The sequence below is a fragment of the Falco rusticolus genome, chromosome Z, assembly GCF_015220075.1.
Source record: "Falco rusticolus isolate bFalRus1 chromosome Z, bFalRus1.pri, whole genome shotgun sequence".
Classification (NCBI taxonomy): Eukaryota; Metazoa; Chordata; class Aves; order Falconiformes; family Falconidae; genus Falco; species Falco rusticolus.
This window is the reverse complement of record NC_051210.1, coordinates 42,103,241-42,130,956: the sequence shown is the minus strand read 5'-3', so window position 1 is coordinate 42,130,956 and position 27,716 is coordinate 42,103,241. Positions and strand designations below refer to the sequence as shown.

Sequence of the window (27,716 nt, the reverse complement as noted above, 5' to 3'; positions counted from 1 at the left end):
TAAAATTAAGAACAAGTAACTTTTGCTCAGTTAAAAGACAAAGCTGTGCACTCTCCTGAATCTGTCCAAGGTATGCATGCACAGCTGGCAGTGCCATTATCGCCAGCTGTGCTAATGAGTTGCTTGGGCCCGTCTACACAGCACAGTGCAGCACTATGTGAAGGTCTCGGCCATTGGCGGCTGGAACATCCGTGTGCATATGGCAGCACCTTGCAGAAATAGGACCGAGGGTCCTGGAAGCTGCATTAGCCAAACCACACAGCAAAGCCACATCTGACCTAGGCAGGACTGCACCATGCTCTCAACACCATCTGCAGGCTCTTTGGAAAGCACCCCAGGGTGTCCATCCCCACCTCAGGCCCAGACATTCAGAGAGATGCCAAGGCTGCTACATGTGCACAGTGCACTAAAAGCAGTTTCCCAATGCAGGTAAGCCTGTCCCAGGGCTAGGTGCCTCCCCTGTCCCCACCTCCTGCTCCTGCCCTTGGCCTTGCACAGGACCCTTGCCTGGCCCCCTGTGATGAGCCTCTTCAAGGTTGAGCCAGGCAGTATTGGGACACTGTACAGTCAGGGGTGCGTTGGGGAGCATTGGTTGGGGTTTGGTTTCTTTTGTTTGGTTGGTTTTTTTCTAACTCCTCCCAGTTCACTCTGGGATGATCAGTGCTGACGCAAGGGAGTAGATGGGAATCCATGGAAGTGGATTGAGTGCATGTGGGCAGAACAGCCAGCATCAGTGTCAGAGAGCTGTGAGATCAGTTCAAGAGGCAAGTCGGTAATATAGCCAAATTCACTGCAGGAAAGTATTGTAAAAGAGCTAAACACTGCTAACTTAGCATCTGGTGGTATTTAATTACACATAACACTTTCTACAGGAAATCCACCAGCAAGTACTTCTATTAAATTGCAGTAGTAACAACAATCTGTCTGAATGAAAGGAAACATGCTTTCAAGCTTACATAATATGTACATTTGAAACCAGCAATGGTAAGTCAGCACTTTCCAAAAATGGATTTCATTGCTTAGAGTTGTAAGTGTGGTACAGCAGTAGCAAGCTGTTGATAACTCTGCAGTGGTGGCAACTGCCTAGCAGGAACACAGTGTTGATACTTGGTTGTCAGAAAGTGAATTCTCAGATACACTTATTTCACAGCAGAGGTAAATGAGTAATTATAAAAATTAACTACATGTCATGCAGCTACTACTAATTACAAAAAACTAAGTTCACAGACAATCTAATTCACCTTGCTCTTGCTACATTCACTGTTAAAACTCTGAAGAACAAACAAAACATGTTCATATGACTCCTACAAAACTAAAGTAGGATGCATTCCTATGAAAATGAACATACTTGCTGAGCTGTTTTCCGTTTCCCATTAATCATCCACAACAAACCAACAGCAGAGGTCATATTTCCCAAGTTCTGAAACAATTAGCTCACTACATCTCAAGTAAGAACCACTGTTAGGCTTTTTGGGTTGGCTTCCTTTTTTATTAGGAAGAATGCAGTTACCCTCATTTAAGCTGGCTAAGATGTTCATACCATTCTTTGTAATGACTGGGTCTCAAAAAGATAGTGTTGAATGCAATTTTTAAAATATCAAGGAATAAACAAATACAGGGAAAACCTTGTTAAACAAAATGCATTAAAACTGATCTTCCAATAACATCCTTTTTTGTCAATGGGATTAAATTAGAAGAGATTCTTTCCTAACTGACCTTCAAATAACGGTCCTTTTTGTCAATGGAATTAAATTAGGAGACAGTTTTTCCTAACATTAGAACAAAAAGAAAGAAATATAAAAGTAAAGGGAAGCAAGAAAAACAAAGATACTTAACAGTAAACTGCCAGTTTTCACTCCTGAGTAACTGTAGTTACTTTTTAGTAAAATAGTGCTATAAAAATGAGATTATTTATTTCCTGTTAAGTTCCCTTCACCTGACAATCTAAAAAAAAATTTTTTAAACAGAAAGCTGAACAGCATTAACTTCCTCACAATCTCACATGAGGCTTCTGCACAGTTCCTTGAGCTAGTGATCATTTCCCAGTACGACATGCAAAAGCTTAATGGTGTACTCCTAATGGAAATTATTAAATTTTTCCCATATCCCTGCATCAGTAACTCACCTTTTTCCATACATTTTATCATAAATATTGGTAGCATTTGGCAGGAATCGGGTAAGTGACTCACCTTCACCTAAAGGAACCTCTTCATCCTCACAGGGAGAAGGAAGGAGGGGCTGTAGAGGTTCCAGGTTGATTATGAGTTGCTTGTTCAAGGAGGGAGAGCTGCGACTCTGGGTAATGCTGGTTCTAAAAGAATGGGGAAAAGAGGATCAGTTTATTCACAAGGAAACAACTGCAGTCAAGTACATCTCACCCCAGAATTGTTTTGCATAAATTACAGGAGGCCTTGAGTGATCATAACAAACTCTGCACACTGAACGCTGCTTCCAGCCGTGTTGTATTGCACCCTCAGCAGATATAAACCTTTCAACATCTGAAGTGTAAGAAAGGTTTTGTGCTGCTTTACTTCCCTTTACACAGCCTGACTCCTTTTCACCTTATGCAGGATTTCAGTGTGCTGCTCCTCACCATGCTGCACAGCACACACCAGTATTTGGCTTCAAGGAAGGGGAAGGTAGAGAGGATACAAACTGTTTTCCTGATGTTGTTCCATTGCCTTCAGGACTGAGTAAAGGCTTTGTTATGGTTTGAGCACTGCAGACGAAAGGCTAAAGCAAGAACGGCTGTATCCCTTCAGTTAACAGATACACAATGCTCTCACTCTCCCATACCCCAGACACTACCTCTACACCATGCCTCCAGGTGATCAGGTTGGTTTTCTTTCTTGTCTTATTTGGCTCTAACAGGCTTTCATGATAGCAGGTGTTGGAACTTTCTCAGGGAAGTCTGAGGAATGCTGTTGATTCACTTGAGCCTAAAATCTTATTACTGAGAAGATAAAATGGTTCTTCAGAATAAGTTATCTAGGACTTACAGGCCTGAAGCAAGAGTCCTGCTATAAATGTGAACTATTACATTATAAAATATTTACTTTTAACAAAAGTAAAGATGAAAGGGAAGAGGATTCTACTTGACTTCAAATGGTACATAGGTACAGTGCTGAATTTCACAAACTGCATTTCAAATTTGCACAATGACTCAACTTAAAATTCCACATAGATAAACAAACTGAACAAAGCACCTATTGCAAGTGAAAAGAAGGGACTGTGTGTTGCTGAGGGCTTAGGTAAACTCAGACACAGATGTCCCATGTTAAGTCACATTACATGTCATTAAATATTCTGTGGGGATAAACAAGCTTTCTTGCTCAATTGCCACAATTCCTTGCCGTTAACCGTTAACATATGCCCAAAACTAAAATCCTCCACTTGCATTCTGTAAGCAGTCTCTAATAACTGTTTAGTTTAAATGTTCACTATCCAAAGAAGTTTTTCACTCGGATTACTGTAATTACAATCACTCCAATCCAACAGTACCTCCACAGGCTCGTTATGCATCCCCTGAATCTTTGTGCTGGCTGTAAAGAGCTATCAAGCAACTCCCAAAACAGGAGTTGTGCTTGAAAGCCCATAGAATATTCCTACTCAACACTTACTTACAAAGATCCCTCCTTAAGGCATGTCCTGGAAGCAAAATATTAAATCATTCAGTGTGCATTTGTCAGAAGAACTCACCACCACATTAATGCTGCATGACTACAGACTCCAACAGGTTTTCAGCCTGTGGTCCTTTAAGAGTAATATCCAAACAAAAAGATACAGAACAGTAACCTCCTTACGACTGTATATTTCTTTCTCAATGCAGCCATGGTACCATCGAATTGACTTTGACGGAGGGGGCAAGGGATAGAAAACTTCTTTCTATATGTTTATGTTTATATTTATATACATATATATTTATCATAAATCTTATCATTTCCTCTAAATGTTTTGCATCTTAAAAACTATCATTTCCCATCGCCAAATCTTCTTTCACAGAGTAACTTGATTCTAAGGCCTGCTTTGTTGGTGATGAAAATTTTCTATGCTTTTTGCCTAATGGTGCTACTAAAGACAAGCTATCTACCTCTGGCTCCCGTTTCAAAACCTGCACTATAAAAGCACTTTAAATCATTAGACTTTCTTAGTCTTTCTAAGAAACTGAACCTGGAGCTGCCATAATACTGTATATGCAAGCATTTTAAGAAGTTAATCACAAAAAATATACATTATTATTTATAGGTATTAAATCTGTATGACTCATTTGCCCTCTGATCCGTTTCTTTATGAACACTGAGTTTTAAACAGTATGTTTAAAATACTTTAAATACTGAAAGCAAAAAAAAGTAAAATACAAGATATAAAATAATTTTACATGAAAATGTTTTCTTATCCTACGGAAAAAAGAGACCCTATGGAAAGTAGGCAATAAGCTGTTTCCTTATGTAACTATTTGCATTTAAAATGCACCTCTGTGCCCAAGTATTCTACTCTGCCTCAGTGATGGAGCTCTATTCTGCCTTGTGTGTTCTCAATTAACACGTTTTAGACCATTGCTTACCCCATTGTTAAATGTAATCTGCAAAAGCATGTTCAAAAGCATCCCTGCACGGCCTTACTATTAATTACATATATTACAACATAATTACAAATATTTGCTGCAAATATACTCCTATCCTTTAGTAAAGACAACCCAAGTTTTTCTCAAATATAGATGGAATAACCATATTAAATTAAAAATAAACCAAACACACATACCACCCCTGAAAAAAAAATCACTGTAAAAATAGGGATATGGCTGTAGAATGCTCAGAAAGTTAAGCAGCCTTTTTAAAAAGTTGTTAAATAGCTTTTTCCTGCTGGCTTCTTTCTTCTTGTCTGAAGGACTTTAATTAGGTTCCTACCAGTTTTCCTTGTTACTACAATGAGTGATAAAGTCAAGAAAGTATTTTGCTTGCAAAGTCCAGCTGCTTATTTCTAACAAGCCAAATTTTTCTCTGAAAAGAAGATTGTCTGATCTTTTTTTCCTTTACTAAATGAACGTCTTGCTTTTTAATCTGACTGCATTATAGAAAAGCTATAAAGTATACTTTTAATCATACCGATATACATCCACAAAACAGAATTTTTCAAAACCAGGCAAGAACTAGCAATGAAATGAGAATGTACTTTTCTGTCAGGATCATGTAATAAGAGTCTATGTCATAACACAGAAAATTATATAAGGTACTTATCTGACTGATCGATTAAAACCAGCTTCAAACCAGCACAGATTAAGTTCCCTTGTGTAGACTACATGCTATTGTCAAAATTTCATAACACTGGCAACATGTACTTCCCAAGGCTTGCATGCCTCATTGTAGAAGCTCAGCATGACAGCCATTACAGTTCAAGTGAAAGGAATGAGAATTTATTTGTAGAGAACAATAATCATCCTTACTCCTTGAACTTTAATATCGAATATCAAGACATACCTGTGAACTTCAGGAGGTTCCCTCTGGATTTTAGAGCTTGCCTCCACAACCTCTTTGGCTACTTTTCCACTGCATTAGAACATGAAATAAATATTCAGGCAAATGCTAAGATTAGCTCATTACATGCCAAGCACTATATATACATGAACAATTCAGGTACATTCAAAAGAAGAATAGGAAAAGGTAAAAAAAAAAAAAAAATCCTATGCAGTGGACATATAATGTCCCAGATTAAAAATTCTGCTGACAACCTGTCTGCAAAGCTGTTGAAGAAAAAGCAACTTTGCAGTACAATGCGAGGAGTGGGACTGGACTATCCCATTAATGCATCCGTGGTCCAGAGATGCCCAGTTACAGGGAGCATACAATCTGCACTGGCCACACATCCTTGTTTGTACAGAAACTGCACAAGAAGTGAAGTGCTGTTCTGATGAAACTGCTCTTTGACAGAGGTCTGCGTGAAGCCTCCACATCATTTTATAGGTGATGCTAAAGAGAGAACAGAAAGTTTTTCAAATCCTGACCTGGATTAGGGGTGAACAGGTCCTCAAGAAGGAAAAGCTCTCAATTTACCACCCATAATTACCCATGTTTTCCCTTACTTTCTGAAATGGTTTACCATGAAAAAGAAACTGCAAACACCCACCTATATCGAAATCTACTGCCTTTAAAAAATATCTTGCTGCTGGACATGGTCTTGATCTGACTGGATTTTGCATACCTGAAGAAAAATAACAGAGGCTGTCACATTTTCAGCACAGAAGGAACCTGATAAGCAAAACCAAACAAGGTAAACTACAAGCTTTTCTATTTTTATACCACAAAGTAATATTCAATAATTGGCCTTTCCAACTTTTTTAAGGCCTTACAAATTAGAATAAAAAGCACACACAAAAAAAAAATCAGATAGCACAGAATGCCTGAACACCAAACAAGTGATTGTCTGGATAAGAAAGCAAGAAAACTAGATGCAGACACTTGCTGCATCTCTGGGGACTTTCATTCACAGGACACAGGAAAGACCATGGTACACCAAGAGCCCCTGGGACAAGTCACCTTGTTTGTGGGAAGACACGGCTATTTCCACTTTCCAACTAGTAAACCAAAGAAAAAAAAAAAAAGAAGTGGTAACACTTGTCTCCCAAAGTAGTTGCATTTCTGATGTCTCTATAGTGTCAACTTCTCAGTAGCCTATACCATATCCTACTGCTTCTCTCTAATCACAAAGTACACAGGAACCTTTTATCACAGTATTTTACCACAAAAATCATGGAAGAGTACCTCAGACATGCCATCTCCTTCATGTTCTCTGCCTTCAAAATGGCATACTGATTTTGTATCAAGTCTCTCGTTCCCAGACCCTAGTAGACAATCTTCTATGATTTATATCTATTCAAAAATAATCACAACAGTCAACCCTGAGCCTGGATCAAAACACAACTAAAGCTCTGTTTTTCAAGACATACCAAGTGATCATGACCTTATCTTAAATTCCAAGTCTCAAGCTCCTCTGAGCAGAAGAGAGGACCAAATTTAATTAAGGCAAAGCACCATTATCATTAATTACTTACACAACCTGGCTTCGTCTGTCCTAACCTTACTAGAATTCCTTGTTGGTATCATACAGGACATAGACAGGATTTATCTAATGCTGTAAGACGCTAACAGTCTACACCGTACAGCTCAGTTTCTCTGAAACGTATGAAAAGCTGTGTTGTTTCAAAACTACTACTCTAAGCATTTATTCACAAATTACTTTGGCTTCAGTTTCGTGTTTGGGTTATTGTTGTTATTTTTCTGTATCACACATATTAACCATTACTATTTTCTAATTTACCTGCCAGGTTGCTCTCCACTGAATATCACTACCAAGCTTCACTTTCGTAAAGTAGCCCTCTTTTAAAACCCACCAAAACTGAAACAGGCAAGCATAATTCTAAGGAATCATGCTAAAGAAATAACCCCGCAGTAGTGCCCTGAAGGCATTCAGAAAACAGAAAAAAACCATGAGAGAAGCAGCCTTGCACACACCAAGGTCAGAGAAGAAAGAGCAGGAGGAGGTGCTCCAGGTGCCGGAGCAGAGATTCTCCTGCAGCCTGTGGAAAACACCACAGGGAAGCAGGTTGTCCCCCCTGCAGCCCATGGAAGACCATGCCAGAGCAGATACCCACACCGCAACGCACGGGGGTCCCTGCACTACAGCAGGTGGTCATGCTTTGAGGGAAGCTGCAGCCTGTGGACAGCCCATGCAGGAGCTGGCTCCTGGCAGGAGTTGTGGCCCATAGAGAGGAACCCGTGCCACAGGAGGTTTATCCTGAAGGACTGCAGCCCATGGGAAGGACCCATGCTGGAGCAGTTTGTGAAGGACATTGGAGCAGGGGAAAAGTGTGAGGAGGAAGGAGCAGCAGAGTGAAACTGCTGTGAACTGACTGCAAACCCCATTCCCCATCTCCCTTGCACTGCTTGGGGCAAGGAGGACATGGAGGAGTTGGAAATGAAAGAGTGAAGTTGAGCCTGGGAAGAAACAGGGGAAGGGTGGTTTTAGTTTTGTGTTTATTGACACTTCAAAAAAGAGTAAGAGGTGAGAAACAAATCAAATTAACTTCCTCAAGTCAAGTCTGTTTTGCCCATGACAGTAATTGGTATGCAATCCTTCTGCCTTTATCCAAACCCAAGAGCTTTTTTGTCTTATATTCTCACCTTGACCTGCTGAAGAGAGGGAATGAGAGAGTAGATGCATGGGCATCTGGCACCTACTCAAGGCCAAACCCACCACAACCATGCATTTGTGACCAACCCCCCACAGTTAATGCTACAACCACCTAACAGTAAGAGCAGAGAGATTATATTCCTGTGAGTGTCCCTCAGACATCTTTACTTTGAACACCAGTTTCTCTCTTTTGGGTGGGAATTGTTTCCCATTCCCTATATTTCTTTCTAGTATCATAAAATAAAACCTCTCTAATACCATGCACTATGTTCCTGCTTACATGTGTTTACATACAATTCCAATGGAAAACACTTCCAGATAATCTTTTTATTACTTCAGTCTCAAAACACAGTAGATGTTAACATAAAGAATTAACAGCCACACTGTGCCAGCTCATATTTCCTGTTTCTTCACTGAATGTATCAATTGAATAGATTATATTGATATATTAGTATATCAGTGCTGAAACAATAGAAGAAATTGTCTCCAAAATAAAGCAGGTCATTAACACCCACGTTAGAAGACACATTTTTCCTACTCAGTAATTATTTACCCTTATAGCAGCCCCCTGGTGTTTCTATGCTGCAACACAAAACCAGTATTTTTTTATAAAATATGCAAGATGCTGTAAGGAGAGACTGAGTAGCAAGAATAAAAGCTGTGGGCCTAAAGGCAGGCATCAATAAAAAAATCTAACAAAGTCAATGAAGGCCAAAAAGAACACATGAGAGCTTTTTAATAAATTATTTTCAGGTTCTCTTTTAGGGAATAAAGAGGAAGATACTCCTTTTTTCTTGTCAGTTTACAGGCCTTTTTTATGAGATGGCTGGCATCTTCCAAAATGTATCTAAGAACATTTTCTTTTGGTTTTTAAATCATTGCACAGAATATTTTTTTTCAACCAACTCTTGACTAAATCTTGGATTTCAAGTGGAAGAACATCATCTACCAGCAGAAAAGCCCAGAGAATCAAGCATAACAGTTTCCTTCATTCTCAAGGTATTCAACCGCAGGGCTAAGATTAACAATGATGTTCCCAGACACAAGTGCAGTACTGTGTCCATCCAACATCACAACACAGAGCGACAAAAGAAGCGTGCTGGAAAAAGTGTAATTATTCACTGCCAAAACTCTCCTGCCTCCTTTAGATTTTAAACAGTTTATAATATTGGCTCAAAATGAAATAATATTCTCCATTAACATGCATATTTTCTGTCTGCATTTTGAATTCCATTAGTGAAATGGAGCATTTCATATTGAGTGATCTTTAACTCACATGCACATTTTTTTTACATTTAGTATAGATAATGACTTCAGGTTTACATACTTGTAAAAAGCCTGGTTCTCCACCCCACATTTCCAAAGATGCTTGCAGGCTGCTGGTGTAGAGGTATGGAATGACAACACAGTCTTTTTCTAAGTGCAAGGAAAAGAAGGCAAATAAAAGTAATTAAAATGTTGAATTCTCGAAGACTGAATCAGCTGTACCTGACGGCATCACCATGAACCAGATACAATGAAGAGTAAGTCTTCCTGTGGAGCCTCAATCTGTGGTTCACCTACAGAAGTTCAACCCATATGTAGCTGATATTTAAATTGCCCAGACACTTGCTTCAGAAATAAAAGGAAATGCTTCAAGTGGGCAGAGAAAGGTATATGTACAAATGGCTTGTAGAGTAAATCTGTACCAACTCTATCCAAGCCAAAATCAAAGGAGTCGTCTCTGTGTTCAGTATTACACATTCCACAGTCACTGCCCTACTTACCATCCATTTCTTCCCTATGTCTTACCATCAAATCTTCCTTGCTACCACACAAACAGCCCCTAATACCTCCAGCATTATGTCCTTCCTCCATTTTCTGTTCCTCACCTAGATTGTATCCAAGGCCATAAGCCTGGGCTTTATCACTCTGCCCTAGGGGAAGAACTGATTATAGTGTGCTGTAGGCAAAGATCTCTACAATTTCAATGGCAAGAGCCCAGCGATAAGACTCCTAACTACTTCAACAGACTCCAGCCTATTCAGCAGACCAGGACTTGAGGACATGATTTTAATTAGCCCAAAATACCTCACATGGATCCAGGTATCAATGCTTACCTGAATTTTCAATCTTATACAGATGTCACTCATGCTTTAGAGTGTGTGAGTACAGCTTTAGTGCTTTAAAATCCATCAAAATGTGACTACACAGACCATCAAAACCCTGAGCAATCAACATAGCACTGCATGAATGTTCAGTGAGAATGTCTCAACTCTGCAAACCAGGCATTCTTCTGACAACAGCAATATTCACATTCACTCATTCTATGTTTTAGTTACAATATGAGGTACAACTGATTGTTTAGAAATTTATTTAGTTAAAAAATAATGTTATGTTTTAAATCAAATACAGAAGTTCTGTAAAAATATTAAACCTGACCTCTTTCTGAGCTCCAAACACATAGAAAGTCTTCCCTTCAAATTTCAGTTTATAGACATCACACCTAGAAAGAGAAAAATTATTTGAATATAGGAAAAACAGATAGATCCATAGGTAAGAAAAGCAACTTGCATGCACGTTTCTCTGATTTCCAAAGTCAAGCAGGCTGTCAAATGACAAAGAGCCTCAACAGAAGCCTTACAACCTTTAGCATGAAAGTATTTAATATTCTAATTTTCTTTAGAGTAGAGAACATAATCCCACAGTATTTCTTTTACATCTGTATGCACCTTCAAAGAATTTACTTTGGCTGCTGGAAAATGAAAAGGAAATTAAAAGTAGGCAGAAGCTTATGTTTACATTCTATTTATTACACAGTTTGTAATTCCTCTGGTATCTTACAATCTTGGAACATCTACCGTAATTAAGTTATGTAATTAAGTTATGTAAGTAATTGAGGGAAAGAAAATACTCATCTCTACCATTCTTTATGGATTCATATCACACATCTTAGTAACTGACTACTTACAGACAGAACACAACAGGGAGAAAAAGAAAATGTTTGACAGCACTTACTACTGGGGCATTGTGAGTTGCAAACCTATGACAAAATTTAATTTAACTAAAGTTGAAAGCACAATCTACATGTGGAATAGCGGCACACCATACAAAAGCAATACAATGCCTCTGTTTAAATTGTAATGGAAATACAGTCATCACCACAGCTAAAATGGAGACACTGTAGTTTTTTTATAAACTGCTCTAAAGATTTTGGGCATCAGTTGGTTGAAATGGGAATGATTCTGGAGGCAAGGACAATGTTATCCCTGAGACTTTATAATGAAAGTTTTGCTTTAACATTAAACAACAACAAAAACAACAAATCATTCCAGCTAAGAAAGCTTTTTCATCTAAAATAAAATCCAAAACATTAATTTGTGTGTAGTGCAAATTTCAGCTAATATCAGTTAAATTAGCACTCATTCCTAGATCTCAGAAATGAAAGGAGCTGTACATGGCATTCAGATTAATCTCACTAGATTGACCTTCCAACAGCCAGCATAACACTGAGACAGCTTAACGGTTTTTCCTCTACCACTATTTCATTTTGTGTCTGGTTTACGTGCTGATGGACTAAATGAATACACCTAGATCTCCGAAAAGACATGTTACCCTTAAGTAAGATGAAAATCTAAGCACTGTGAAACTCATTACCCACAACATGGTGGATACATGCTTGGCAACTGTTATTCTCTCCTGCATGCACTGCAGACTGCTTTGTCCTTAAGCCAAAATCTCAAACTACCTTAGCACTGTGACTAGGGCTACCTGAAATTAACCCTAGGGAAACTACAGCACAAATCCAGGATCACAAATAGATGATATTTGACTGGTATGTCCTCAAAGCTCCACAGGGAACTGAATCACACTGACAGAACTACACTGACTTTAGAATTCTGAGGATTTCAGGTTAGCCAGGTATTGGGGAGGTTTCTGTGAATATGTAGTGAAGTTCAGCTCTACACAAAAAAAACCCAAAACACCTCACCATTTCTTTCTTCACTTTCTGCCCATCTTCTTCCCACAAGACAGGCTGGGAGCACTGAGGCAGAGCGGCCACAGCTAGGCAACTACTGTTGGCAGCCGTTTACCAGCAGGGCTAAAATGAGATTTATGAATGCCTGAGCATTACTGGGCTTGCTCTGCACAACACTGCTGAGGGCATGGCCAGATGCTGTCACACCACCTGCAGGAGATGGGTTTTACCTCTCCCTCAAACGTGGCTGAGGCTGCCCAGTCAAGTGTTTTACGAGCAGAAAAGAAAAGCAAAGCCAGACAAACCAAAGCCAAAATGTCCAGTCCTTAAAAAAAAAAAAAAAGAGACTAAAAAATAAAAATTCAGCAGTATTCTCACTTCCTCTTCTGCTTACCAAATAAGTTATTTTACAATTTTCCAACTGAGGTTAATTGAGGAAATAGCAACATTTCCTAGAGTGAAATAAAGATGCAGGTGGACTCTTCCAGACACCTGTGCCAATAAGCCTCATTGGTGATTTACAGCATAGTTGAAAAATCAAATTACTTAATTTTAGCATTTGTGCATTATGTCAACTAACGCACCCTGTAGAATGACTTTCACTGGAGGAAGTATGAGACCAAATCCTACTTCTCATCTAAGATCTTTTAAAACAGAAACATGATGAGGCAAGAGAAGGTATATTCATGTGGTTCATCTTAAATACAAGAAATGCAGGTGAAGACAGTAGGAAGAAGGAAAGACACAGGAGGAAAGACTCCTGCATATTAATCTACTCTTACTTCACATGCTTACCATTTTAACAAATGAATTCTTTTATTCCCCTGGAAAACTACAAATCCTGCAGCTGTGAATCCTAAAAATGTAGTCATCCCCGTTGAGTCCTTGAAAGAGAAAAAAGAAATAGAATTTTCCCCTCATCCAGTGATGTATTTCTTATGGTTAGAATAAATTGTTACTCCACTATAGACTACCCCTAATGTTTTTCCTTTTTGAAATAAATTTTTCGTTCAAATTGTACACTTCAAAAAACAAAGACTACTGTTGGCCATACAGGTCTCATTTATTTCTAAGCATTTAAATGAGTAACAGCATCTTATGTTTTGTTTCCATCTACCTGTAGCTGATGACAACAGGGAATCCTTAGGTATACTTACTAATGTTGTTGAAAACACAACTTCTGTGTATGTCTCATTCTTAACCAGCAGACTAACTACACATCAGGCATTCACATCTACTTCAACACTAATATTTTTTAAGATTTCACAATAACATTGTTCCTCTGTGAGATGTCGTGGTGGAAGTACTGCTGACAGACAGAATTACTACAGTAAGCAAGTACTCTTGACTACAAACCAGAACATACCATGATACTTGTCTTTCAAACAGAAAAGACTATTTTTAATTTGTAATTCCACAATAAAAGTTCTGGCTCATAGTTTTTCGCCAAGGATTCAGGTGAGTTTTCCATTAATTAGGTTTCGGGTCCATCCCAAGTTCCAGACCCTCACCTTGCTAAAGTCAGTCAACTTTATTGTGACTTATGTTCCACCAATCAAATAAAGGGGAATGGAAACAGTGATGCTTCTGTAGTAGCAGCCACAGCACTGTAAGGGAGCACATCATAAGAAGCCAAGGAAGCACTTTGCTTTGCAGTTCACTTCCAGAAGACTGAAAAATTTTGCTTACGCATGGGCTGTGAACCCCTGACTGCATTCACACTACAAGCCCTGCTGCACAGGTAAAGAGGAAATTCTGAGCCAGTTTTGACTCTGTTCTAAGTGCCAACATAAGTCTCTGGGATTCACACCTGAAAATCTGCACTATATTTTTGAACTAAAGTTTACTAAGTCACTGACTTCACTGAGCTCTGAACCAGACCCTGTATTTCACAGAGAAGCATCATTCCCAGCAAAGTAGACACAAAATCCAGTGCAGCTTTATTAGAGCTGACTGTTTTAAGGGCACTCACCACCAGAACAGCTAACCAGACAGCCGTGCTGTTCCGCCAAATGGCATGGTATACAAGCCAGAGCAAAAGCAGCAGTTAAAACAAGAGTTAAAGCAAGTAACACTAAAAACAAACCCTGTAGTTTATGGAGATAAAACCCAAGTAATTATAAATGCAGGTGTAAGGGATAATCAGAACTAGTAACTAAAATCACCTTCTTAGAGAAACCACAAAACAGTGAAATGGGGGAATATGCAAATGCATACCCAGTTCTCCCCTTCGTACATTTGGTTTGCTGTGCTTCCTAAGATTTCCATATATTGATAGTGTTTGAAAAAATAATCAGCCAAGGACTAACACTTTGCTGCATCTTCTGGACAGAATAATGCCGAATCCTGAAAATCTTGTCAAACACAAAATATTTCACACCTGGAGTATTTAGAGAAACCTTTGCATTAAATGCAAAGAAATTATGAAGTATAATCAAAGCTTTTGTCATGACACTCTACTACATTCTCCTATGATGTTCTGCTTCCTCTAGGGAGACCTTTCCTTTGACTGATGCAGAAATGTCAACCAGTCAATGTTCTTCCACGGCTTAAACATAATAACATAGTTCCAGGGCAAGTTCTTTTATAAATTACTCCCTATTTGTGCCTGGATAAAAAACAGAGTTAAATCAATTCAATTAACAGCTTTTTACTAAGTGTCAGTAAAAATAATGCTTTATTAAATGCTAGTAAAAAGAACCACTACCTTGCAAGGATGAGGATCAACACCATAAGTTTCCAAAGAATATGCTTTCAGGAGCAAGTTAAATTCAGCAACAGCTGGGCTCTGACCTCTGAAAATACAAAGAAACAGCAGTTTGACAGCAAAAAGAAAACAGGAGAAAAAGACTTTTTGACTGAAGAGTTTAAACGCATAAAAAAGGAGGAAAGAAAGGGTCTTAGTGAAATACAAACTATTTCAACTATGTTCTGTTTATCAGATAAAGTTAGAAAACTTTTCACGTTTTCTCCTGCTGAATTGTACAGTGCCTGATATTTTCAGGTAAATCCTGATGGTTTTGTCCCGCTCCTGAGAGAACATATGTTGTGCAGTTAACCAGAGTTATCTGATATCCTGCAAGTATTTGGTGTCTTTTGATATACACACACATCAGTCTGAATATGAAGTAAACCTCAGCATCTTTTTTCCACAGACTCTTGTTCTCCAGCTCATATAAAAGGATCGTGCAGATTCACAGACATTCCTTCCAGTGCAGGGCATAAACACAGCAATCATATTACACTGGTCTGCTCAGATGTACTCCTAATTATAGCAGTGCCTGTTACCATCATGATGGTTCAGAATCTGTCAGCATTTCCATTATATGCCCCTATTTTTAGGGTGTCTATAATGAACTCAAGCCTGAAACATGGCATGCAAGACTTGAGTTCTAGAGCAAGTTTTATTATTTGAATTTTGCTCTTCTAACTCTTGCCATTACAATAAGCTCTAACACAGATTTGCAATGCCTGCTTATGAGTGAACTGTTCCAAGTATTACTTTATTTACATATTTGAATGACTAGAGTGCATGACCCTATTAGACAATACGCATTTGTGACAACGGGCTGTGCTTAGGACCTTTAGAAAGTCATACCTCATAAATCCTTCTCATGCAAATTATCCCCAAAATATGCCATATCAAACTTCAAGGAACACATCAATAGTCATACTTTATCTTACCCCTGCATTTTTGGGGTCCAGTGTCACACCGTGACCAATGGCACTCATGAACTGGCATTTAAAAATTGTTCTGTGCACTGCTGTAGAATAATTTCCCTTTAAGTCTGTTACCCCTCAGTAGCTAGAAACCAACAAGCTTTGACATGCAAGATCCAGTATTTGGCCCAAAGTTCAGTTAAACAATTAAGATAATGTCTAGCATGCTTGTGGATGTCAAATCCTATTTTGAACCTAGCAACCTGATGCCCTGTGGCAATGTGTCAATAACATCTTCTGTTAGAAAGTTTTAATTCATGCTCATTTGTACTTCACTGCTTATCGTCTCCCAGTCAATCCCATGATACTTCTTCAGCCTCTTCCCTATGTCTTTTGGTCCTCTTTGATACTACACTTTATTTCAGATCACATTTTTGTTCATGTTTAGCTTTTAAACATAAAAAACCACGTAAGAGAGAGAACAAGTGCCCTTCTTTCTCCTTGCATTCTTGGTCTCTTTCTCACCAATTTCCAATGGAGAAGTTCTTGTATCAAATGGAACACTAAATATTACAAAAGTGCATTTACACAGCTAAATATTTAAGGGGAAAAAAGCATGAAAGCATCAAACAAAACAGTATTTATTTTGCCCAACCAACTTTCTGGCAGCTTTACTAAACTGGTTTTCTCCCTTTTCAATACTAATAAATCACAAGCTTTAAGTGTAATCATAACTGTAAGACCATAAAAGACCCTTAAAAAAAAGCAGTAAGTTTGTTTCATGTACCAACCACCTGCCCAGGACAGAAGAAATCAACTAAATTGACCTAAATTACTTAGAACACTTATGTTACATAGTGAAAAGCCAAACAAGTAAGACAGTTTGATTTCATATTGGAAATTGGACCTTACAGAAAAATAAGATCATAAAATGCATCTTTTTTTCCCACCTCCCTTTACTGATCCAAAGGAAAGCAGTCAGTCTTCTGGTTTGAAAGGACCAAAAAGTGACAATTTGGAACAATGTAATTTAGGGGTTTTGACATTTCCAAAAGTAAAAAAAAAATTAAATTGCAATTATAATTAAAGAGGCACATTAAAAAAGAATTAATATGCTCTCCCCCCTTATATCCTCTAAACCCATGCTATCTTTGCGTACATCAAGTGGAACAAGCTGTGGTACTTGGAAAAAAAGCAGAAGACGTGGACAAGTTTGAACTTATCGTATTACAGGCTAATCAAATGGCTACTGAGCAAAGCCTTAAAAAAACAACACAAAGCAGAAGAGTCAAGGGCAATATAAAATTTAAAAATCCTCATTCATCCCTTATCAAAAGATTAATATTCAAGCCTTGATAACATGCTTTTTATCTGTAACTTAGTAATGGAATTTCCCTTAGTAAATAAAAATGTAACTACAGCAAATCCAATCAGCAAAGCCAGTATTTTTTTATCCATCACTGATTTAACATTAGCTATGCCTCTGTCTTTGTTAAAAAGCCTTTAAGATTTACACATGCATCAAACAGCCTTATAAAAAAATTTAGTTTCCTTACCTATGCAAGTGTTTCAACAGTGGAAAAAAGGGAATATTTAGACCACATATCTTTGCTGTTTTGTAACTCAGTTCTCTCAAGAAAGTCAGATCTCTGTCAGTGTATTCACGTCTTTTGATCTTACATGACTTCCCAAATTTTTCAGTAAGTATTCAGCATGCAGTGGAAGATGTATTCCCTTTCCATATGTCGCAGCCACTATAGCACCCAGCTGCAGCATGCCAAAAGTTTTGAACAGGACCAGTAAAAAACCATTACAAGGAAAAGTTTCTGTACACTATACAAATAATAAAATGTGGAATACTTGTGAAATTAAAGCTCCATAGTCATTAGCTATGGATTAATGATTCAACCTAGGAATCAATCATTGCAAAAGTTCCTAATAAAATTTTAATGAAACCAAGTCTTTAATAGAAGACTGAGAGGTCTGCAACACAGTCTGTTTTTTCCTTTAGGCTCATAAGAAGTACACGCTAGCGGATGTACAAGCTCTGCTTATTCCCCACAGGGCCCCCAACTCTGAAGCACTTCAAAGGCCAGGAAGCTCAACACGGAATACTTCCAGGGTGTGCCACAGCAATGATCTCCTTTTGTTGGCTGCTCACACGAATTCACTCTAAAATTTTCTCCCCTTCATACCTTTCCTTTGAGGTGTGTATCTGTTCCATACAGAAGCAGTGAAGCTTAGTGAAAGTCAAGGATGAGATTGCAAAAGATTGAGGACTGATTTCTTTTAACAAACAGAGAAGACTATACAACAATAACAGCAAAGAAAGCATTTTCAATGCTATTTTTGGTCTCTTGATTTCTGAATGACCTTAGTAAAGTCACTCCATCTATCTTTTCTAATTCTCTTACTGAGTGATAATGGGCTGTGAGATACCATTAGCATACTAATAATATTAATAAAAGGGAAAATTAATGTCCACCTTTGTGCCTCATCTCTATGTTAAACAAAGTTACTTGCTGCAGAATACAATAGCAATACTGTATTTGAGCGTGCCCCATGTATGATTAATTTCTGGATATTTATGGTCTGTAGGGCATTTCAATTTAATTAATTCAAAGAGAAAGTATGTACATAATGATCTGGCCTCTAGAAACATTGCATATTCACCTCCACACAAACCAGTGCCAGCCATAAAGCTTTAAACAACATAGGCTCAGCCTCCATCAAAGAGATGCCACCAAAGGCACCCTTTGCTCTGCCTCGCTACTGTGGACATGCTTCACTGCAGTCTCAGGAGAGACCACAGTGACTATTTCAGGAAGTACCTCCACCTATGAAACATTCTCCTTGTTATATCCCAGATCTTGTACAGGGTTACCTGCGTTTCCTTTTAACCTAAAAAAAAAAAATAAAAAAAATCCAGAATTCGTCAGAACAAATCAACGTGTTTAGCTACACTATATACTGATCACGGAACTGCTTACCACATAGCTGAGGTTTTGCTGTTGTTTCTTTAAATCTTTTCAGAGGTGGCTGAGACACCAACTGCTATACAATTATAGTGCTAAAGGTCTTGCATAGTTTACTTTTCATTTGAGCTCAGGACATGAGACAGTGGAGTTGGTTTTAAGTACATCCTGTCCGCTACTGTTCTTGATCACAATGAAGGTGCTAAGGAGGTCTATGTAGTATTGAAATATAAATCTCCTAGAATTCCCCATTTCAGTTGTACTGGAGACAATAGCATGATGGTGTGATAATTTCAACATTAAGACACTGTTAAGTGGAATTGCATTGTAGGATGTGGGTCAGTTTGTCAGAACAGTGAGGCCAGGCTTTGTACGTTGCCCAGGCAGCAGCACTGCTCCTCTGCAAATTGCCAGGGCCACCAGCATCAGGGAGTTAAAAGCCTTTAAATGGGTTTGCATATGAAAACAGACCCTTATCACCCGGCAGGTAGCTGAATTGCTGAAGTGTTTCTGGAACATAGAAAACTGCAGAAGACAAATATAAATTGTAACTTGTACTGCATAATTGTTTCTTCCCTCAGATAGAATCCTAGGATGAGAAAAACCTGAATAATCACTTTAAAATAGTAATCAAACTCATTTATTCAGTCTGTTAAATGCTTAGGGGGTTAATTTTACACCATGCATATTGTAATGATATGTCCCACTTATATAACTCCTTCTACCAGAACGTTTTAAATTACTTGTGTGCCTTAAGAGATCAGGCTGATATGGTATCTCTGAAGTCTGTGTTTAGGTATTTGTATTTCACCTTTACTTCATTAATTGATCAGTGACACAGACAGCTCTAACTCTATTCAACAGACAGAATATATTTACAAAACAGAAGCAGTTTAAATTTACCTGTTATTAATTTATAATCTATTCCCATGATACAGAGACCTCTACTGAGCTATGTGTTTTCAATACCACAGTAGATTCATCTTTCTGGTCCAGACAGACCTAGCTTGTAAAGCCTCCTCCCAAATAAAGAAGACGTGGGGAGGGAAATCCTTACACTGTGGAAATTCACACTGCCATTTGAATTCAGCAGTACGCTAAATATGCAGAGTGTGAACCCAAACCTCACCATGAGACAGGTAGCTTGGTAAAGAAAACAACCACATTTGGGGTTCATGATTACGACCGCTCTTCCCAGTGTGGGGAAATGGGGAAGGTACATGCACATACACACACACACACACACAGAATAAATCTTCCCTAAAGCTAAAAAATTATCAGTTACAACAAAAGCCGCTACCTTCTCCAATTCAAGCAGATTATCCTTTCTACTGAATATTTCTTGGAATTCTCATTAAAAGAAATATCACATATATCGATCTTTTCAATTTTTCATTTTATCAGATAAACTTTCAGGAAAAGAGGAGGGAAAACACCTGTTTTGTCTGTGAAGTTCCTCTCTCTATGTTACTGCTACAACTGCACCTTCCATTAAAATATGCTCAGGTAAAGCTGTTCCTCACCTTAAAGCTTCTGGAAATACTCTCTGTGCCATGCAAATGCCAATCCCAACAAAAATTATCTCGCTTTTACAATTTCTAGTAAGCGCATCCATAGTTACAAGTATAGTTCCTTAATTTTAATTGGTTTTAAGCACACTTCTGTAAGAAAAGAAATAGTTCAAAAGAACAAAGCTTTGAGGAAAGCAACACATACATCATTTTTCAGGGAAAGGACAAGGTGACTGGGAGAACCTGTTATTTCAAACTTCCAATAAATATAAATTCCAGCCATCTTTCTAATACAGTCAAATTACAACTGACAAGAATGTACGGAGTGAAAGAATACACCAGGAAAATACAGCAGATTAAAAACAAATTGTTCATTTATTACAGCTAACACAACGTCATTTTAATACCAGTCTTCTAAATTAGAGAGAATTAGGTAATTTTGAAGTCACAGTGACATGTGCCAACATACAGCCTGATGGGTAAACCTAAATGCCAACACTGGGAAACTGTAAAGGAACCAGCAGGGCCTATCAAGGCTGAAATGAAGTGGACATTCAATGCCACCCAGGGCTGTAATGTAGGTGGGACGCAGAGCAGCAGCCACCACTATCTGCCTATGAACTCCCTGTACACATCACCATCCTCCTCTGCTCTCCAAAGTCTTTGGTATGCTTTGTATAGCTGAAAACTACAAAGACTTTGGCTCCTTAGGCCTAGAAGTCAGCTATCCTTGCTGTAGGCCAAGTCCTGCTCTTTTCCAAACTCCCCCTTCCACTCCATGTAAACCTCAACAGATCCTCGGTCCCCAGCAAAGCAGCCTCTGTCTCCTGTAACATGACTTGCAAGTTTTAAAGCATGCCATACGTCCTTCTGATCAGATTCCTTTCATGTGTACAAGGACATTAGATATCAATGTGATTAGGGTAGTACAAGAAGCTAAATATAAAGTGTAGATGAGTGTGCTGCCAGCATTAAATGCATAAAAGCAGATAACATGTAATTTTAATTACAGGAAGATCCTAAATGAAATACAAGACCCACCTTATTCTGGACTTGCTAAACGGGAATTTAGTTTTAGCACTTTTTAATGTATTCAACAGAATGCAAGAAGTCCCTTTAATCTTGGCTAAATGATATTAACACCCACAAAGAGAAGCATTTTCCAGCAGTCCTTGCCAAATCTTCTAGGACAGCCTCCCAGAATGTACTCTGATGGTAACATGTTGTTATACTTGCCAGTGGCTCCCCTGACAGCTCTATGCCTGCACGAGAGCTGAAGAGCCCGATCAGCAGAGACTGGGAAATCCTGTACTCCTCCTGGCACCTGAGTCTGAGCACCCATGGTAACTGATAGTGTGGTGAAGGGAATACAGTAAAACAAAGCAGCAGAGGAAAGTTAAAAGTGCTTAAACCCCCACCAAGCAGTTGCAGTATAGACAATGCAGCAAAGGATAAAAATATGATATGCCTTTCCAATCAAATTTAAACACCACCTTTCATTTTGCTCGGACCAAAAACAAGCATTAATTTGCTACTCTGGTTTTCAAGAAAATACTACCCTTTAGCTTAAAAGTTTACATTGCTTTTGAGATAGTTAATAGCAGAACATGGCAGTGATTTCATGCCCTTAGAGGAAACTTTTTCTTCTCCCAAAAGATGTTCTCCCATATATGACTTCTGCAAAAGCTGGAATATTTGATACAGACAATGGAGATGACAGCCAATTCAGTAGCACTTAACCGCCCTGAGCCTGCATCCACAGCTGCCATCCCAAGCAATACTAAATAACTTCCATACGAGGTCAGCATGGGAAACAGGCATTTGAACAGGTCATATAACTCTATAATTTACTGGGCAAAGTAAATGTTTGCATAGTGCTTTCAGATAAATTCATGACTGTTTACATAATACTTTCATATAAAATACATAGCACAATATTTCATATTAGAAATAAGTAAAAACGGATCATTAGTTTTCAAGCGGGACACAAAAAAAATCTCTTTATTTTCAACCACTGAGTCCTTTAAAAAAAAAAAACAACAACAAAAAAAGACAAAAAAAGCCCCATGAATCCTACAAATATAAATTCCCTTGATAGGGATTTAGGTGGATCTTCTCTTTGGAAATCTATGTATTTTCAGGTATCTGGACTCAGGAAGCTCTAGCTGACAGGTATCTTTCAAAAGCCAGGGAATTTTTTCAGAGTAGCAAATGTTCTGTTAAAGGGCATACAATTTGATATAAATTCATATGAAGGATTATTTCCAGCTAGATACAGAAATCCAATCGTCTAGCACTAGACCTCTCTATATATAGATACTTCTATGACAGATATATTTTATTAATTTGTACTCCTAGAATAGCGATCCATGGAATTAAATATCCAGAAAAGGGCAACATTTCTATGTGACTAGTGAATGTCTGATGTAAAAAATGCAATAGAACAATCAATTTTGGCAAGACAGAGCTGCAGTGGAAAATTTCCAGATAGTAGCTACAGACAGCTCTGAAACCAGACAGACAGGTAAGGCACACCAGATGCTGACATAAGTGAAAGAAAACAGAAAAGAAAGAAAATAGCCCCTGAGGGCTGCAAAGAGCATAAGCCACTGGGCCTAACATCCATAACATACGAATTGGTAAAATCTAGAATAGAAAGGGATTATGGAACATACACATGTAAGTGTGCAGTTATGCCTCAAACACCTCCTGGAGTTCTTTGCAGGAATCAGCAGATCCACAGGCAAAAGAAGCTGGGTTGATACACCTGATTTCCAAAAGGCAATAATAAACAGCATCCCCCATCAAGACTACAGAAGAAATTCAGAGGACATCCTCACATGCCGAGCAGCCCTTGAAGGGAGGAGTCCATGACTAGGAGAATCCCAGAGGGACCTGAGCGAAGGCTTGTAACATTTACTGTCGCAGGATCAGAAGCATCACACTTCTTAGGACACAAAGGGGGGTTAAAAATGAGTTAAAAAATGTGTCTGGTTATTCATAAAAGAGGAACTAGCAGATTAAAGTCACAATGGATGGGCAGAATTAATGCACAAAGTTAAAAAACAACACAGACAAATACATCTCTCCCAGGGCTATGAAACACAAAGAACACCAGCTTTGTTAACCACCCTTCCTTCTCTTCTCCTAACTTTAAATAAAGGACTAGCCTGTTCCTTGAAAGACTGAATTGATCAAAATATTTTCAATTGTGCCTTGGCTTAACTGATGAAAGATCTTGGGTTTTAAAAGTTGAATTTATCTTTTGGAAATCTGCAGCCACTGTATAGAACAATACTGAAAGTAAGAGAAATTCTGCTTTCTTTTTTAAAAGGCTATGGGTTTCTGTGGGTCTATGTACAATGCAGCTTGGACTGCTCTAAAAATATTAGACACCGCTGTGCCATTGAAAGCATTGTTTTGCTGCATGAAATATAAGCAAAGCATATAGGCTTCAGGAAGGAAAAAAGAGAAGACATTAATACTGGCAAGCTTACTGTCATGAATGCTGCATTTTGGTTGAACAAAATATTTGATAGGCTTCTGGAAAAAAGTGATTTAAGCTTTAACACCTCTAAAACGGCATTTTTCATTCCTCGCCTGCAATTTGGTGTCTCCCAATCTAACTTTTGTATAAATAGTATTCATACACTTAAGCAAACCATTTACATATATTGCAACATGAAAACAAAACACAGGTTTTTAAGCAAGGGCAAAGGGCCTTGTAATCTCCGAATAAAAGTTACTCGTCTACTTTATGTAATTAATCGTTTCCTTTCATTTGATTTTCTGCACATCCTACGCCTCTCCAAGTTTTCCGAGGACTGACTGAGGACATACAAAGTGACTAGGGCATCATGCAAGTTACCGTCACGACTGACTGCTGTGTGTGTCATTCTCTGACAATCCAGAAGAGGGTACAGTTGCACAACACACTGCTACTTCTCTGCTGAAAGGCTATGCTTAGGGACACAGTCAACTTTGAAACCAAAAGATTGATTAATCTATCTTTTTTGATTCCCCTTTGTCACACTGTTAAAAGTTTAGGACACAAAAAGAGCATGCAGAGTTCTGAATCTCACCTCCTTAGTCTTTCAAAGAAGTTATTTAAATACATTTCTCTGCAATTCACCACTATGTTAACAACCTACAGATAAAATAACTTAATTACAGTTTCAGTCAGGTCAATAGCTATCAAGAATTTTATAATTGCACTACAAAGAGAAATTTCACAGTCAAAGACATGTGACCGCTAAATGAAAGTTACTCTTCTACTCGTCAAACAAAACCGCACTCATGATGCTAGTAGGAGCAGCTCACCAGGCCTACATATTGATTAACGAAGGTTAACAGGAAAAGAAAACCCACTACGCTGAAACCGCATTTTCAAATAGGGCATATTAGACAGTATATTGGTAGAATATCTATTATAATCCAAGGAACAAACCCTCCTAAATTAACATACACTATCTGGAAACAGATAAAAGTATTTCTTCACTGTCTCTTTACCAAACAGCATTCTAAATTACCTGAATTCATTTTTATGCATTTCAGCTATTTTCTTCTCGAGTTTTTGTGACTGCTTGGGAAAAATCTTAAAGTCGCTGATGTAATTCTCTGGGTGTTCATCAGGATCATAATCACCAAGCTCAGCTAAACAGATCCGAAATACAAAACAAAACAGAAAAATGCAATCGCAACATTATTTAACAAGGAAAAAAAGTCAGTTAATACAGTGTAATTCAAGACACTTCCATGACTGGAAAAAATCCAGCATCTCTCAAGAAATGCTATGCTGAAGAATTGACAGTTAACTGAAAGGACAAAATTTGTAACTGCCACTGCATCAATGAGTGTCAAGTGAAGTTCATGGTTGATTAAATGCAGCAGTAATTAGCAGTCCTAAACTATTTTCTGTGGCAGAAATGTGCTCTGTAGAAGAGAGGCATAGGTAATGTTCCCCCTTTGAATACGTGTCATTCTGGTACCAGGCAGAACTAAAACAACGCTCCCCAGATTCTACTGCTTTTTACACCAATTTATCCTCACCAATATGGACTGGTTTATTTCTGTTCTGGCAGAGAAGCACAGGCTGTAATATTATTTAAGGTGGCCCACAGTATTTGATTCCTCTTCTAAAGGATGCATCACTTAGTTACCCAAACATGGCATTTGGTGTCTTAATTTTCGAAATAAGCCTCCTTTAATAAGGTCTAGGCTCAATCATGGTTTGGATACACTACCTTATAATGCAGTAAGTCCTTGATTCATTTTAAGGCAGAATGAAGGGGATTTCTACATATACGACATCTCTAATCAGATATCTAGCTAACTGGTTCTCTGTGTGCAACCCAAGACATATACCTGAATTTGGCACTAAGGAAATGACAGGGAGGGAGAGAGGGAGAATAAAAAATAGGAAGGGGGGGGAAAAGGCCTTTCTCCTTGAATTAAGTCTACTGTTTTTGCCATAGATTCCATTATCACACAGTTCTTCTTTACCGTAAGAAAGGGCACTGAACGACACTTTTCCCTGCTTAGTTCAAATGGAATAGGCTACATTTACCTTCATGATTCAGAACAGAACTTTGCTTTGTTTAGAACAGATATCAAACATTGATGCCATACTTTTTCACTTAAATACTAAGACAACCCATTTTTTAATATTTTTTTTAAAGTTACAGTTTGGTTTTAGTTGGCTAAAGGGCTGAATCACATAGAACATTTTTACAGTGGTGTCAGTGCAGGGAAACTACAACTACAAAAAAAAAAAAAAAGTACATCCTGCTAGCTATATTCCCACAACAGTTTTGAGTTTCTCTTTATGATGAACACACCTATGAGTTAAGTATTTAAAAAAGCCTGCTGCTTGTACTTACCTTGGACAATACAGGCACCCAGGTAGGCAGCATCCGAAAAAGAACACAGCAGACGGCCATGGAAAATGTCTCTTTTTATTTGTAGATATAAGAGGTATCTGAAATACAATTTAAAAAAATAGGAAATTATGTGGCATCTTTTTGTAACAGATTTAACTTATTAGTGTGAAACCAGCTGTGTAACTATTCTGGATCGCTCTCTTGCTACCTTAAATGGCAGGAAAAAGAGGCAAAGCATGACTACAAAAATTAAATGTAAGACAAGAGATTCTTCTCAGTAACAATAAAATAATGACAGCAGAAGCAACAACAACCCACTAAGCGCTAGCACGGAGAGTACTTTGTTTAAAATGTACAGCTGTTACAATGCTTATTGGTAAGGTGAAATAAAAGACAGTAATGTAAGTTTGTTTGAACTCTCATTGAATACAGGTTTACACAAGGAAATCCTTCTGTTGCTATAGACAAAATAGCACGTTACCACAGTGGAGAGGATTACCTTCCTTTTCTTTTTTCAGTCTGTGAAGAATCCTAGATTAATTTTTGAGACAGAAGCAACTGCCTGAGGCCCAGAGGGGTGGCAGGCATAGGGGATCTGCCTGGAGGGAACCTCTCCAATTCCTCTGAGCTGCTCTGCCTCCAGAAGAACTGGGGAGAAGAAACAAAAGGCTCCTTCTCCCTGCCCTCCGCCTCCTACCACCGAACAGCATTATTTCCGATAGCAGGAGGGAGGCGAAGCGGCCAGGCCATTGCTTTTTCTCTCGCTTCCTCCCCTGGAAAGCAAGCCTCCCAGAGATGGAGCGACTCACAGCCCAGCGACACGTTTGCAGCTCCTTTCCCAGCCACCAGGCTGGCTACAGCTGCACCATTCAGCAGCTTAATCCCTCCAGGAAAATAAACCATTTAGGCATTGCTTTAGCCACATAAAGTCAACGAGCTCAAGCACATTATCAAACTCAGTGGCTTCTGCAGACCTTCAGGACATTCCCTGATGCTGCCAGTCCTCTCTAGCCTTGAGCTACAGTGTAGCCAATAAAAATGTGCTTTATGAATAACACTGACGTCAGATGCATTTTGCCCAAGCTACCTGGTTCTGTGTGGACCGTGAGCTCCTGTGCCAAGTAGCTTAACCAAAGCTTACAGTGAGTTCTAGTTTGAGCAAGACTGGAAGTATTATCTGAAGGGCAAGAGAAATTTACCTCCTTTCCTTGGATTGTTTAATAAATGCTACATAAATGCAATTATCATTGAGAGAAGCAATTTGTTCTCATTGTGAATGCATCCCTTCACTCAACAGTATTACAAGTTTCTACCAGCACCTTGCACTTCAAGGTCTTTTTTTGTTACTATTTTTCAATCCCTATTTTTTTCCTGTAATCAGTGTCCACTAACAGCTCACTAATTCCGTTCCATAATTTTGTACTGCTACAGTACAGGTATGCATATCAGGGTGTACTGAAGGCCTCAGTGAAATCCATTAAAAATTCTTAACCTGCAATGACAGGCTACTGGAAAAAGCTCAGTATCTTGATGCAAATACCATACA

General features: G+C 38.5%; 1 protein-coding gene across 1 annotated transcript in view; it reads right to left on the bottom strand.

Moving 5' to 3' along the window:
• The window catches only part of FRMD3 (FERM domain containing 3), a 130,963-nt gene that overhangs the window by 14,709 nt on the left and 88,538 nt on the right, over nucleotides 1-27,716 (bottom strand). The window contains exons 5-13 of the mRNA XM_037374257.1: nucleotides 26,171-26,268; nucleotides 24,821-24,944; nucleotides 14,853-14,940; nucleotides 12,941-13,029; nucleotides 10,609-10,672; nucleotides 9,515-9,603; nucleotides 6,124-6,198; nucleotides 5,478-5,546; nucleotides 2,190-2,311 (exon numbers count right to left, since the gene is read on the bottom strand). Of these exons, the coding sequence (XP_037230154.1) occupies nucleotides 2,190-2,311; nucleotides 5,478-5,546; nucleotides 6,124-6,198; nucleotides 9,515-9,603; nucleotides 10,609-10,672; nucleotides 12,941-13,029; nucleotides 14,853-14,940; nucleotides 24,821-24,944; nucleotides 26,171-26,268 (818 nt within the window). The remainder of the gene's footprint in view (nucleotides 1-2,189; nucleotides 2,312-5,477; nucleotides 5,547-6,123; nucleotides 6,199-9,514; nucleotides 9,604-10,608; nucleotides 10,673-12,940; nucleotides 13,030-14,852; nucleotides 14,941-24,820; nucleotides 24,945-26,170; nucleotides 26,269-27,716) is intronic.